The 16,124-nt window shown below is 33.5% G+C and overlaps 1 protein-coding gene across 10 annotated transcripts in view; it reads left to right on the top strand.

Annotated features, from left to right (window-relative positions):
- Positions 1-16,124, top strand: part of Sbf2 (SET binding factor 2) — a 406,422-nt gene that overhangs the window by 199,235 nt on the left and 191,063 nt on the right. For 7 of the 10 annotated variants that reach the window (XM_074041190.1, XM_074041172.1, XM_074041182.1 and 4 more), the window contains exon 3: positions 10,746-10,907. In XM_074041190.1, the coding sequence (XP_073897291.1) occupies positions 10,746-10,907 (162 nt within the window). The remainder of the gene's footprint in view (positions 1-10,745; positions 10,908-16,124) is intronic. The other 3 variants (XM_074041194.1, XM_074041166.1, XM_074041157.1) reach the window with 1 other exon arrangement.

Below are 16,124 nucleotides of genomic sequence, written 5' to 3'. Positions count from 1 at the left end.
TCTTTTTGTCTAATGCTTATTGCTGTTATCAAAGAAAGCTTGATTTTATATGTTATTTTATGTGCCTACCTAAATAAAACAAAATCTTACTGTATCAAGCTGTGTTTGATCAATTTGTGTGGATATTCTAGGCAAATAATCATATTATCTTATGCATAATAAAAGTTATAATGAGAACAGTGCAATGGGTGTAATTTATTCAGTAATAAAAATTTGAGTATAAGTGTTTAGACGAGCAATTTAAATTAAGCTTTATTTTAAGCAAATAGTCCCTTAAGTATGCTTCACCAAAATTCCCCATCAAAATTGGGCATATATATGGCACCCGTTATCTTAGAACAAAATAGTTGAGAATTTCTGGACTCAAAGTTGGCTTCTCTTGAAATTCTTATGCCTACTATATATTTTTTCTTTATCCTAATATATGTAAAAATACATATATTAGGATAAAGCACACAGCTGATATTTCCCTGGCCTTCATTGGCCCAGAGTTCAGTCTCCTAAAGTTTTTGTTAGTTTATTTTAAAAAATCAGTTCTTCTTTTGTCCCAATATAGTTCATAATAACAGTTGTTTTTTGTTAAATTTTTTTTTAATCCTCTTTAGAAATCTGTCAGCAACTCAAAATACTCTTGGGGTTGCCTAGCCTTTGAAAAGGAATTGAAGGGTAATTAAACATTTTTGTGCTCAACTTGTACATACTCTAAAAAACCAGTTATATTTTCCTAAGACAATATTTGGACATGTCTATAAAGATTTATAGAATGCTATGCTTGTTTTAGCATTCGTTAGAAAAAACAGTAAATACTCTAGACAACCAACAGTAGGGAATTGGCTGAATTATGGCACTTTATGTATATCTGTGATGGTATTATAGTCATTAAAAACATTGTTTTCAGGGATGGTGGCTCACCCTTATAATCCCAGTACTTGGGAAGCTGAGTTAGGAAGATCATGAGTCTGAAACTAGCCCAGGATAAATAGTGAGCCCCTGTCTTAAAACACACACACACATACACATACACACAAAAGAAAAAAACTACATGGGAAAATTTACATGTTGCAGAAAGTGAAAAAAAAACTCCTTTTTCGTAACTATATATATGACATGTCTTTTATATAAAAATATTCATATGTTTGCACACCTCCAAAGATAAATGTTTGTAAGGAAATGTGGCATGTTACAAAGTGTACTTCATTTTCATTTTATTTAAATTTTTCTGCCATCAGTTTACCTACTTACAAAATAATACCTGTGAGGGTAAAAGAAGGAAGTTACGAAGGTGAATATTGCTGATGTACTTCCTATACAAGGATGAATATAGGAATGGTGGATTGGCTCAAGCAGTAAGGGCACCTGCCTAGCAAGTGCAAGGCCCTGATTTCAAACCCCAGTACCACCAAAAAAAAAAAGAATATAGAATTTTTAAACCTGTTGAAATCACCATAAGAAGGGGATTAAGGTAGAAAGGAGAAAAGTAGAGGGAATGAACCAATTCGGGTTAGGGTTATAAGGTCACAGTGAAACTCCCTATGTAGCTATCTTAAACAAAAATAATCTTTTTTCAAAAACAGAGAACAGGAAGGCAAAACAGGTGCTGTCTGGGGTTTGGTACCAGGGTCGGGGGGCTATAAGGAAAAGGGGTAAGAGGGTGAATATAGTGGAAATATATACCTATGTACGAAAATGGAAAAAATGAGACCTGTTGAAACTATCAGGAATGGGGTGAGGAGATAAAGGAGAATGACAGAGGAGGGTGGATTCAACTATGATATATTGTAAGAATTTTTGTAGATGTCACAATGTACCTCCAGTACAACAACAATATGATAATACAAATTTATAATAAAACAAAAAAAATACCCATAAGGTGATTGAAAGGTCACAGTTGTTGAAGATACAGACTTGGATTCTAGTCCTATTGATGTAATAAACTAGCTATGTGACCTTAACATTTTATAGCCTGAGTTTCATTGTTTGTAAAATGAGTCTTTTGGGTTCTGATTGTATAAAAAATGCTTTACAAATATGAAGTCTTTTTGTAATTGCCCCCTTGTTTGGGGGTAGTGGATTGTTTGTAAATGATCTACCTCATACATGTGAGCAACTTAATAAACAAGCATGTAAACAAAATTGGTGTGTGTAATACATTAACGTGTGAAGTCTTAACACTTAGCAGTTCTAAACCCTACAATCTTGAAATACTGTTTGCCAAGCTGTACCAAGGTCTTAAAGAAAATTGAGTATGAACAAAGACATACCACATCCTGAAAAGGAATCCTCCTCTTGGCTATTCCCAGATATGTTGCAACATTTTTATGGGTGTATGATTTATATGAAATGATGCAGTCAAGGTAAACGGGAGTCATCAAAAACACGAGCTGCTGCATATCTACTGATATATGTATGAAAACAGTATTATTTCTCAGCTTATGTGGTATGTTCATTGATAATGTCATTCCAGGTATATGTGTTTTCTCAGTGGCTTGATGAAAGGAGGTCACCAATGTCAGTCCATCAGTTATGATATTCAGTTCTAAACATTTTAAGTTTTGCACCTGTGATAGCATTTTTTTCCTGTTTGTCAGTAAAGACACAAGGGATAACAAAATCCTGAATTTATCCTGTTTGTTTAATGTGTATCATTCTGCTTACTGTCTTCTTGTGACTACTCTGTTTCCAGCTGTGTAAACATTCTCTTGCATTCCTGTCAGAAATGTGACTCAAGAATTGTAGTGTCTACTCCTTCATTGTTTATTACTTTTTCAGCATGCTTTTAATTAAGAATTTAAATTACAGAACCAGATAGCATTATTACTTTTCAAATCAAATCTCATGAGGAGTACCTCGCATTAGAAACTTGGGTCATATCCTAGTACTCCAATTCCATTATTATTGAACCTATGATACAGTGAATTTGAAAAGTAGATATTTTCAACTTCAAGTTAGAGCTGTTTCTTTACATACTTTGAAAAAAACATTTTTATAAACTTAATTGTATGAATAGTTTATTTTGTGAATATTTGTGTATTAATATATTTTGAGAATACAGAATTCAGTTTTTCCTATAAAGTATTAATGATATTTTTAAATGCACACCACAAAATAATTCCTTTTTATAGTTGTCATTTTGTATGTGAACTAAGGGATCTAACCACTTGTCTCGGTAACTTTCAACAACCCTTTTGTGAAAAATTTAGTAAAAAATCCCAAACCAAACCAACCATGAATTTTCATTACACTTAAGTTGTGGTCACATTAAGTTGAATTATGAAGAAGTACTTTACTGAATCTGAACAATGATCCCTGTAATTTCCCAAAAGTTTTAAGATTATACCTTTTCATCACAGAAATCCTGTTATAATGTAAACTAAGGGAAATGATGCTATTTAAGTAAGAGTTCTTACTACCTAAACTCTTATATTCTTCTTCTGGATATTATGTTTGTTGTTTCTATTAGAAAAAGTAATTGTAAGCTTTTTGAAGGGACACATTTAATTTTTTAGTTTTATCATGATAAAACATGGGTCAGTAATCTAGGAATGTATGGATGTGAATGAAGGTCTTCATAAATACTAAGGGCAATTGACTGTTATCCAAAGAACCTTCTATACTATGTCACTCTGTGACGTCATTCAATTTAAGCATAATAATGCTATGGACACTGTTGTTCTGTTAAATTTTTCTGATATTCTGTGTCTGTGCAATCATTGAGAAAAATGGGCACAGGAAAAGTTTCTTTTTCTAGTTGCTTATCTAATTAGTATGTCTATTTCCTTATAAAATGTTACTTTATTATTTGTGAACTCTTCTCTCTGGCAGGTAACTTTAATTTGAGAAGTCAGATATATTTTATAGAATTAGAACTAAAATTAATTTAGTTTTTCCTTCTTGAAAACCTGTAGTTTCATTTAAAGTTTTGTGAAATTAACACAGTCATCATTCTCTAGTGAACAGCTATCTTAGTACCATTTACCAAACCCAGTAATCAACCAATGATGAGGAATGACAGAGCTCTATGAGAATGTGATTATTTATTATTAAGTCACAGAACTGATTCACTCTGTATCAAAGAAGCAGTTTGTTGCATACATGGTGATAGAACTTGTGATGTTAGCTGTATAATTTTATTATTTTATAACCCAAGCTCAGATCCCTTCCTGATTCTGAGACTCATTTTAGCAAATAATATACAAAAAAAAAAAAAAAGAAAATAATATATCTAATTTAGGAAAGTAGTCTGTTGGAAGAAAGTAACAGTATTTTGAAAGACACTTCTGAGTTTGTTACAAACCTGATTAATTCCCTGGTTCTACCATGACTGTTCCTTTCTGCTACTCAAGTAGTTTAAGCTAAGGTTAGTTACATGTTAGCATCCATTCTCACACTACTGTAACAGTTCTCATGCTTTTCAGTCTCTGTAATCTTTATTTTCTCGAAGGTTATTAGAGACTATAAAAGAGCTTTGTTTATATGGGTTAATCTACTTATTTGCATATTAGAAATTACAATGGAAAATTTAAAAATATCCACTTAAATGTGATTGCATGTTAATACAAAATATGTTTTTATGAAAATATATTTTCCAAAAGAAAATAGGAAAAAAGAGATCCTGTTTATAGTTTGTAAATTTTTGGGGGGAGGGTGGCACACTGGGGTTTGAACTCAGGGCTTCATGCTTGCTGGGCAGACACTCTACCACTTGAGTCACTCCACCAACCCTGTTTTTTGTGTTGGGTATTTTTGAGATAGAGCCTCTAACTCTTTGCCTGGGCTGGCTTCAGACCACAATCTTCTGATCTCTGCCTTCTGAGTACCTAGGATTACAGGTGTGCCACTGGTGCCTCACTTTATAAATATCTTTGATATTTAGTTTAATAGAAGATATCTGGATTCTCATACCTACCTCTGCTCCTGTGAGGTTTTTGTTTGTTTGTTTGTTTGTTTGCTTGTTTTTTGTTTTTTGTTAAAGTATATGAAGAAAATCAGGTCTCATGAATAGGTAATCAGTAAAGGAAAGAATATTTAATAGCCTTTCAAACAGTTAAGGATACTCTTCTTTGAATAGTATGCCAATTTAACAAATAGTGGTTTCTTAAAGGTTAGTTGCAATATGGAACCTGCATATTTTGTTACACTAGAACCTGGTTTGGATGGATCTTGTATCTATGCACAGTTTTTATATTATGCATTGTTATTTGGCAAATATCAGTTCAGGGAGTTGTGCAGATCTTTTAGATGCATGCCATTATATAGTACTTAAAATATTGTATTCGTTAATATTATTGTCACATTTATCAGAAGAGTCTGAAAGTATTGCAGTTATCAGGCTCGTGATGATACTTCAAAGCCCAGATTTTATCACTTATAACACATAATTGCTATTTGTATCAGATATTGGTTATAAATCTTTATATTGAAGTTATAGGCCCTCTTGATTTATTTTGAGAAAAAGTCTGCAAAATACATATATGTATAGCATATCTTGTCAGTTATTCTTTCAAGTAAAAAATGGTATTCCTTTAAAAAAAAAAAACCTGATCTAAGCCAGGCATGGTAGTATTCACTTGTAATCTTAACACTTGAGAGATGGAAGCAGGAGGATTCCAAGTTCCAGTCTAGCCTGGGCTACATAGTGAGACCTTGTCCCAAAAACCAAAAGTATGCTGGATGCAATGGTCCAGGCATATAATCCAGCTATTCAGGAGGCAGAGATCAGAAGGATCAAGGTTCAAGGCCACCCAAGGCAAAAAATTTAATGAGACCCTATCTCAACCAACAAGCCTAGTATGGTAGTGTCATACTAGGATAGGACTACACCTGTAATCCCAGCTATGTGGGAGACTGTAGGTAAGGAGGATGGCAGTTCCAGGCTAGCCTCCAACATAATACAAGACCCTATCCAATAAATAAAGCAAGAAAGGGCTGGAAGCATGGCTTAAGTGGTAGAGTGCCTGCCTAGCAATCACAAAATCCTGAATTCAAACTCTAGTACTGTCAAAATATAAAAACAAACAAAAATAAAATAAATATCTAGTTCAATTTACAACTTAAACAAGTGTTTTTCTTTAGAAAGCTATCCAATTTCCACACATAGTAGTAAAAGTGATTTATATGTACTATTTGAAGGATTTAAGAAGTTGTGGTTAAGGATTGAGTTATAATGAAATTTAAATGTTTATTAATTTATCAAGGGCCTTCTTAAGTGAAACTAAATTTTTTAAAAATTGCAAATATGTAGACTATAATAACTAGTAGTCCAGCTTGATGCCACTGTTTTGATTCCTGGTAAGACACTAGCAGCCTTACCCACTGTTGCTTTTGCACCACAAATGTAAATGAGAAAAAAGTGAAAGAAACAACCAGATTCAGTAGTGCTATGTTTGTTTTGACCTCATAGATTCCTATGATTCTCTTTATCATATTTTGTGTTTTAGAATGAAAATGGTTTAGTGTTCACAAGTAAGCCTGATATACAATGTCATGGAATTTAGTATAAAGGACAGAAATACATACATAAAGATAAAGATGATGATGTCAGCTTTTCCATACCAGATTAGAGAATATGTAAGAAAAGAAGTTCTAGGGACGTGTAGAAGAGGAAAGGTTATTATTGTTAGTATATATAATAAATCATATTAAAATGACTTTGAAACACAGGAGAGGTGCCACCCAATTCTTTGGTTTGGAGGAGCTAGAAAAACTGGGAAGTTTCAGAGAACATTTTAAAAAATAGATGACATTTAAGTACTCGCAAATATTTGTTAAATGAATTACCACTTTTCAAAATAAAAGTGTAGTCAAAATGTTTTAATTTAAGCCATTCATGCGTTTTCTTCATGTATTCTTCATGATGTCTACTTAAGGAAATTCATCTGGTAGAATTTTGCATTCTGTAGAAACTATGAACTTGATTCTAAATGTAAAGATATCATCTAGATCTTACTTTCCTGATGTTTCTAAACTGAGACAAGGAGGCAATGAATTAGTGAAAGGAAGATGTATACAAAAAAGGAAAGTGTCAAAGAGATAGTGACAGAAACTAGGGTGAGTAGAACGTGGATAGTAATCATAATAACTACTACTTTATACACTCAACTGTGTGCCAGAGGCTATTCTGGGCACTTTGCATTTGTTAACTTACATTCCTTCCCAAGAGTACTACCAGGTAGATATTAACCTATTCCTTTATAGATGAGGAAACTGAGACAATAAGAGGTTAAGCAAATTGCTCAAGATTACATACTTATTAAGCATGATGAGAAAAAGAAGCTAATCTAGCATGGAGGGCTGCTATATTGGTAAACTCATTCCTGTATCTCCTCCATCTCTCATGAGCAACACTGCTCATCAAGATATCCTTTTTCCTCCAGATTAAAAAAAAATAGACTATTTTTAAGAGCAGTTTTGAATTCATAGCAAAATTGAGCAGAAAGTTCAGGGAGTTCCCATACATCCCCTGCCCCGAGACCGGTGATAGAGGCAACAATTTGTGCTCTCATTTTCCTGCACCTGAGTGGTTGTAACCATCAAACCTACGTTGAAGCATCACTCACTCTGTGGATATTCTGTGGATTTTGACAAGTATGTAGCAATATCTCCACCATTATAGTAGTTTCACTGCTCTCAAAATCCTGAGTTCCATCTATTAATCCCTCTACCATCCTTCCCACCCCCTGGCAACTACTGATTTTTTTTTTTTTTACTACCTTCTTAGTTTTGTCTCTTCCAAAATGTCATATAGATGAAATTATACAGTATGTAACCTTTCAAGGCTGGCTTATTTTACTTAGTAATGCTCACTGACATTTCTTCCATGTCTTCTCTTAATAGCTTATTTCTGTTTAGTGCTAAGTCCATAATCTGATGTACATTTCTTTATTCACTCGCCTAGTGAAGAACATCTTGATTGCCTTCATTATTTGACAGTTATGAGTAATGTAAACATCTCTGTCCAGAATTTTGTACAGATCCTTTTATAAACTCATTTAGGTAAATACCAAGGAGCAGGGATTGCTGGATATTGTGGTAAGAGTGCTTAATTTTTTAGCAAATTGCCAAATTGTCTTCCAAAGTGGCTTTTGCATTCCCACCAGCAATGAATGAATATTTTTATTGCTCTATTAGTATTGTTAGTGTTCTGGATTTTTGCCATTCTATTATACAGTGGTGTCTCCTTGGGTTTGTTTTCTTGTTTTGTTTTGTTTTGTTTTGTTTTGCAGTGCCCAGATGAACCCAGGGCATCACACAAACTAGGCAAGCAAGCACTGTACTACTGAGCTCTATCCCTAATCCCTCATTTTAATGTGCATGTCCCTTTTCATATGTTTATTTTCTATCTATAAATCTTCTTTCCTGAGATACCTGTTAAAGGGTTGTTGCCCATTTTTAAACCAGGTTGTTTGTTTCTTATTGACGGGTTTTAACATCTTTGTGTAATTTAGATAACAGTTCTTTTTCAGATAAACCTTTTGCGAATATTTTTCCCAATCTGACTTGTCGTCTTATTCTCTTGACATTCTTTCACAGTAGAAGTTTAAAACTTAAATGAAGTACAGCTTATCACTTAGTTGTTTTATGGATCTTGCTTTCATGCTGTATCTAAAATGCTATCACCAAACCCAAGATCATCTAAGAGCTTTCTCCTATATTATCTTCTTATATTTTTGAGTTTTATGTTTGGGTATATGATGCATTTGAGTTAAATTTTGTGAAGAGTGTACTCCGTGTATAGATTCTTTGTTTTGTTGTTGTTGTTTATATGTTTGTTTTGGGGGTTGTGGGGTGTGTGTATGTGTATGTGTGTATGTGTGTGTGTGTGTGAATGTCTAGTTGTTCCAGCATCATTTGTTGAAAACATCTTTTTTTCACTATATTTCTTTTGCTCCTTTGCCCAAGATAAGTTGACTGTATTTATGTGGGTCCATGTCTGAGCTCTCTAGTCTTGTCATTCATGTATTTCCCTGCCTTTTTCACAACTGTCTCAATTACTGTAGTTTTATAACTAAGTCTTAAAATTAGATAGTGGCAGTCTACCTCTTGATCCGTGCCCTCAGGCCTTTTTGCTTTTAGTTACTTTTCAAACAGGGTCTTGCTTTTGCTCAGGGCTGGCTTGGACCATGATCTTCCTACCTATGGCTCCCATGTAGCTGGGATTACAGGTATGTACCACCGTGGCTGGCATGTTCTTTGAGATAGGGTCTTGTTAACTTTTTTGCCAGGGAGGGCCTTGAACTCTGATTCTTCTGATGTCCCCCTTCTAGTAGCTGGGACTATAGAAGTGATCCACCATGCTGGGCCTTACGTATACCTTTTTCTTTCTTTTTCATATTACTAAAAATTAGCTAGGATTTCCAATACAATATTGTGGAGTGGTGAGAGAGAATATCTTTGCTTTATTCTTTATCAAGTATGATTTTAACTGTAGGTATTTTGTAGATACGCTTTATGAAGTTGAGGAAGTTCCCCACTACTTTACTAAGGTTTTGTTTTTTCATTATGAGTAGATGTTGGATTTTGTATAATACTTTTTCTGCATCTGTTGATATGATCATGTGATTATTAATTCTTTAGCCTCTTGATACTATGAATTGCTTTGATCTTTGAAAGTTTTACCAGTCTTGCATACCTGGGATGAGCTCCACTTGGTTGTGGCATTCTTTTTATATCTTGCTGAATTCAATTTGCTAAATTTTTTATTAGATTTTTACTCTTAAGATCATGAGAGCTATTTGGTCTATGGTTTTCTTTTTTGGCTGTGACCATGGGATCCTTCATTTCTGGTATCAGTAATTCGGGTTCTCTCTTTTTTTCCCCTTTAGTTGGCTTGGTTAGAGGTTTATTGATAGTGTTACTCTCTTAAAAAATAGCATTTGTTTTTATTAATTTCCTATTTTCCTTATCATTCATCTCTACCCATTTATTATCAATTATGTTTACTTTGAATTTAATTTGCATTTGTTTTCGTTTCCTAAAGTCAGTGCTTAAATTACTGATTTTATATCTTTTTTCATTGTAATATGTGTATTCAGTTATATAAATTTCTCTTCAAGCACTGCTTTTGCTGTCTTCTACAGATTTTGATAATTTTCATTTTCATTTAGTTAATTAAAAACCTTTCTCTTGAGATCTCATTTTTTAAACTTATATGTTACTTAGAAGTATGTTGCTTAACCTTTAAGTATTTGAGAATTTTGTAGCTATCTTTCTGTTACTGATTTCTAGTTTAATTCCTTGTGGTCTGAGGGTAGGCATTGTATAATTTCTCTTCTTTTAAATTTAAAATATGCTTTAATACCCAGAATGTGATCTCTCTTGGTGAACGAGATAGTTCTTTTATTGTGCTGAATTGAAGCCTCCTTAGATTCATGGGGAAGTTTTAAAATAATTCAGTTTTCTGGCAGAGATACATATTTTGCACCGTACCTCCAACTTTTTCTCACAGTCGGGATAGTTCGTCACTTTGCTGCTGGTCCTACATCTGCCAGTGTAGGTCTCAGAAATTGCATCTCAGAGTGGAATTTAGACAAAACCTTGGCTGTCTTCATAAAATAAATATGGACATTGGTGAATTTACATTATAAATTATAAATCTGTTCATGAATTCTTTTGTTAATGTTGGCTGAATGATATACCACATGAGATACACGGTTTTAAAGATAAATATTTGACATTTGTCAGATATTAAAGAATAATAAATTTTAATTTTACTTTTAAAATGTGACATTTTTTTCTATCCCATTTAGTTTTGTCAGCCTGGTGGATGGCAACTGTCCAGAGAGAGGAAGCAGCCAACGTTCTTTGTGGTGGTCCTAACAGATATTGACTCAGATCGACATTACTGCTCATGCCTCACCTTCTATGAGGCAGAGATCAATCTCCAGGTACAAACTTTGTCTAGCCAAAAGGTAATCACAGGGACAACATTTAGGAATCTTTCTGCCATATGTGCTTTTGTTCAAACTGCAGTGTATTCTGTTGCCTGCTTCTCTTCCTCTTCTCTCTCCTTCTCCTCCTCCTCGCACATACACAGGTGCACACATACGATTTTTTTCTGAACTATTTGAGAGAAAGTTTTATGTATCATATCCTTTGACCCTAAATTATTAAATGTGTGTTTCACACAAGCACAAACAGTATATATAGTTACCAATCTCAGAAAAGTTAGCATTGATAAAATACTTTACCATCCATATTCTGGTTTTGTCATTTGACTAAATGTTTATTGTTTTTGCTTTTTTAAATTTTGGGGGTTTTTTGGTCTTGCTATGTTGCCTAGGCAGGCCTTGGCTACCTGGGCTTAAGAGATTCTCTTGGCTCAGCTTCCTGAGTAGTTGGGACTGTAGTCACGCATCACCACACCCAGACTAAGAATGTTTTCCCATTTTGGGAATGGGTTTTTTTCCCATTTTTTTTTTCTTTTCAGTACTGGGAGTTAAACTCAGGGTTTTATGCTTGCTAGGCACGCACTCTACCACTTGAGCCATTCTACAAGTCCTTTTTCTGTTGGTTATTTTTAAGATAGGCTCTCATCTTATGCCTGAGGGCCTGAACTGTGATCCTCTTATTTGTGCTTCTCTGTGTGGCAAGAATGACAGGCATGTGCCAACACTCCCAGTCATTGGTTAAAATGGGAACTTTTTGCCTGGGCTGGCCTCAAACCACCATCTAAATCTCTGCCTCCCCAGTAGCTAGGATTATAGGCACTAGCCACTGTGCCTGGTCCCCTGTAATAATGTTCTTCATCATGCCTTCCACAGTTTTCTTCCATGGAAGATCTAGCACATATCACATATATTGATTATATTTCATAATAATCTCCCTTTCTTCTCTTTTTCATCTGGAATTGTCCCTCAGCCTTTCTTTGCCTATGACTTTGACATTTTTTAATAACACAACTCTCTCCATCCCTTCTTAATAGTATGGTTCTTGTTTTCCAGTTTCTGATGTCTATCATTAGATTCAAGTTATGCATTTACAGTTAAAATATTATCTAGGTGAAGCTGTGCATGGTGATGCATGACTGTAATCCTAGTACTTGGGAAGCTCAGACAGGAGAATTGAGAGCTTGAAGCCAGCCTGGGCTGCATAGCGATTTTACTAGACATATAGAATGGAACAGAGTGGAATGGAATGGGGAATGGAAATAGGAATAGAATTCACCTTAGGATATTCCTCCTAAGGGTACATGTCTGGAAGTGCACAATGTTTAACCACCCCTCACTGATGTTAATTTTGATAATTTGGTCAACTACTGGATTTCTCTACTGTGTAGTTGACATTTATTCATTTGCAACTAATAAGCAGTCTGCAAGAAGATATTTTAAGACTATGCAAATATCCTGCTACTCATTATCCATGGTTTCCTAGATTGAGTGTTTACTGATGATTCTTGCCTCTGTCAATGCTGATTGTGATGGTTACAAAATGATTGTTTTCCAATTCCACACACACTGTACCTTTAACCAGTAAGCAGTTGACAGTTTACTGTAAGCAAGAGCTATTCTTTCTCATCTTGAACCATGGGCTCATGGATTCCAGTTTTTATTTTTTTCTTTTCTTCAGTAGCATATAATTCATTAATAGTTTTCATCATATTCATGCACATGTTGTTCTATATCTGACCAGTGGGTACTTCTCAAGCTGTAATCCTATTTTTCTTTTTTGATAAGGCCTTATCTTTTTATTTTTTTTAAGCACTTTAAAATTTTCTGTTATAACAAAGTGATGAGGTTCATCTTATTCCTTTCCAGCCTCAACCTGAAATCAACCTTTTCTTCAGGGAGCTTTGACTCCTTTGAGTAGTGAATAATATTGGAAGCCAAGATCTGAGGTTTTGTATATTTTGAATCATTGTTTTAAAAACTTTTCTTTTAGCTCAGATATTTTGCTACTTGCCATTTTAAGTAGACCAAAAATTATCATTTATTTAGTTTTTATAATCAACTTAAAATCTTTAAAGTCTGCTTCATATCAGACTTTTTTAAAGATTCTGAAAACATAAATAAGTTGTGAAAATTATGGCTTCTGTATAATTGTAATTAGGTACTATGTATTATGCAGATCTGTAAGACTGCTTTTCTATACTGGAAGCAGAAAACTAATGCTTTTTGAATTTGCCCTAAATGAGAGTACAAACAATGAGGTAGAATGTGAAAAAAAAACCAGAGATGTTCTTTTCTAGGTCATTAGTAAGGTTTGTTCTCATTTTTGGCATGCACTGTTTAGCTATGTCCTTTTTAAAAAATGTGTTTTTCTTTTGTTTTTGGATCCTATCATCAGTTCAAAATAGATCATTTAATTCTCATTTGGTGTGAATTACTTCATACCAATGTACTATGACACATTATTTGGAATCCTAAAGAGGAAGAACTTAGGGACATACACCATCCGAAGTAAGATTGTGCAACTTTAAAAATGTTGGCTCTCTTGCCTTCTCCAAGATACAGTAATACTGTCAATAATCACAAGCAAAACTTTGGCATCAAATTTTTGATAACATGTTCCCCAAATTATCCAGCTAGGCAGTGTGATCCTAGATGATTTTTTAAGTAATCAGTAAAATATGATAGATTTCATGTTGGCTTTTACAGCTTAGACAAAATATATGGCAGACATATCTAAATTTTCTTTACCTTTATGTCTTTTTAAAGTTCTTTAATGTGTTTACTATTTCTGAATCAATGGTAATTATGCACTACTCAATGAAGATATTTGGTATATCAGCAAATTAATTGCCTTCAAAGAAAAGTGGAGGAGTGAATGAAACTAATTTAGAAAGATAAGATAAGGAATAAAGAGAGAAGAGACATTGAAGGCATAAAATACATTTCTTTGACTCAGTGGGTATAAAATTTAGGTCAGAAGGCAAAACTAAAATTTAAGTATGAAAACATGTCAAAGTACTATATGCTAAGTACTGTTTGTTGAAATATGTAATAATTGATGACTGGACAACTGGAATAAATCTTACAGACTTCAAAAGACTGAGTGAACATTTACAAATCAAGAGCTGAGACTTGAGGGGAAAAGAAAAAAGATTTTAGATTTTAAAAGGCTTACCGTGTTCTGGATTGTATACTAAAACTTTCACAGCACTTTATTTCATTTCATTTTATTTAATTCACATGGATTTTATTTCATTTTATTCTCTTAATAGCACCATTTGGTAGGCTTTAACATTTCTGTTTTACAAATGAAGCTAAAACTTTCCCCTGGACAAGTACTAAGTTGAAGAGCTTGTCTATATCTGTCCAACACTAAAATAAGTATTATACTGAAATATTAAAATAAGTATTATGCTACTGAAGAACTTATATCAGTTATTATTGATTCAAGAATAAGATAAATTGTGGGGATAGCAAAGATTGTCCGGAAACAGACCCTAGTGTATCAGGCTATCAGTACCCTAGTGATTATGTGTTACCCTAGGATATCAGTATTCAACAATGGAAGAATTTCAAAACTGATGTGATCTATACATTTCAGTTTTTAATTTTTTTGGAGATAGTGTCTCACTATGTAGTTTAGGCTGGCTGTAAACTCTCAGTCCTCCTATTGTAGCCTCTGAGTTATGGGATTACAGACCTACACTACCACACTTCCAGAATCTATAGATTTCAAAAAATGTTATTTAAACAGTTGGTGAACTATTTGAGAAAACAATAAATTTAAACATTCATAATACCATATGATAATTAATTACAAATGATTGATGAATTACCTGGAAAATCAAAGTAATGAAAATAAATTTTTAGACTGATCTCTAGATAGGAAAACTTGGAGCTCTGGAGGAAATATTTGCTTTTTTTTACTTGTCTTTTCATTTGGTTCCCCCCACCAGAATGTGTGCTTTGTAAGAGCAGGGACTCTGTCACCATTTTAGCCTTAGTGCCTAGGCTAAATCATTTAATGTATATTAAATGAATAAATGAGATTACATCCCATTAATCATCTTTTGTACTTTCTATACCAACTTTGTAACCTCTCTGGTTCTCAATCTTTTTTTTTTTTCAATCTTCTTATCTATGAAATAGGAAGGTTGAATTAGATGTTTCTGTAAGGTCACTTTTAACAGTGATCTTGATCTTGTTTCTAAGATTTATTAGCAGTGTGATCCTGACAAATTGCTTAACCTCTTTGTATTTCAGTTTTCTCCACTATACGTAGGGAACAATAGTAATTCTAATTCTGGAAAGTTTGAAAGTCCTTAATTTATTTCTTTGAGTCAACTCTATGTAATGGTACATCGTAATAAATTATATTTCAAAAGAGGAATCTAGAACTGAATGTTTTTTACTTGCACAGTTTCTTTTATCATTGTTAATTAAATGTTTAAATAAATGTGGCAATGTGGTCTTGTTGAAAATGAACACAGCAACGCTTTTCAGGATAGAAAGACAGGACTTGGCTGTTGCTTGGATGTGACAATTAATCTCCAGGATATAATAAACATGAGGCTGGAGTATTCAACATGAAAAATAGCTAAGATAAATTTCCTAAAGGTAGTATCTATCTGCTACATGAAGCCATCAAATAAAATCTGCCTTCTAGTACTTTTATCTCAGGATATGTTTGAAGATCAATAGCAGTTCTGGGGCAGATTGATATAATAGCAGGCACTAACTTTTCCCATATTCAAGCATGGGGGACTATCAGCTATACATTATATGACATACACAGAAGTTGGGAGTCTTACTAGCAGATATAGTTCATTGTAATAGCCAGTAGATGAAAATACGTACAAATGAGTGAGGTGTGGCATGTGATAATGATATGGATAAGAGATGAGGTTACCTTGAAGGCAATGTAAATAATCCATTAAACAGCATTTAAAGTAAATTTCTGTCTTTAAAAAGGACTCCTAAAAACAAGGAATAATCTTAAGTTATAAGAAAGATTAATATTGCCCAGCTAGATGACATATAAGATACTAAATTTCAAAGAAAATAACATCTCTTATGTTTACAGGCTATGTTTTGAAGTTTTTGCTTATTTTTTAGTTTTTCACATCTTTTCAGTATGTGAAAAATCTGTCATTATAAAACATACAAGCAAGAATCATGATATAATTATTACATAAAAGATACTCCAGCAACTATATAGAAGAGGCGGTTTTCCCTTTG

Source organism: Castor canadensis, chromosome 1 (assembly GCF_047511655.1).
Source record: "Castor canadensis chromosome 1, mCasCan1.hap1v2, whole genome shotgun sequence".
Classification (NCBI taxonomy): domain Eukaryota; kingdom Metazoa; phylum Chordata; class Mammalia; order Rodentia; family Castoridae; genus Castor; species Castor canadensis.
This window is presented reverse-complemented; position numbering and strand designations above follow the sequence as displayed.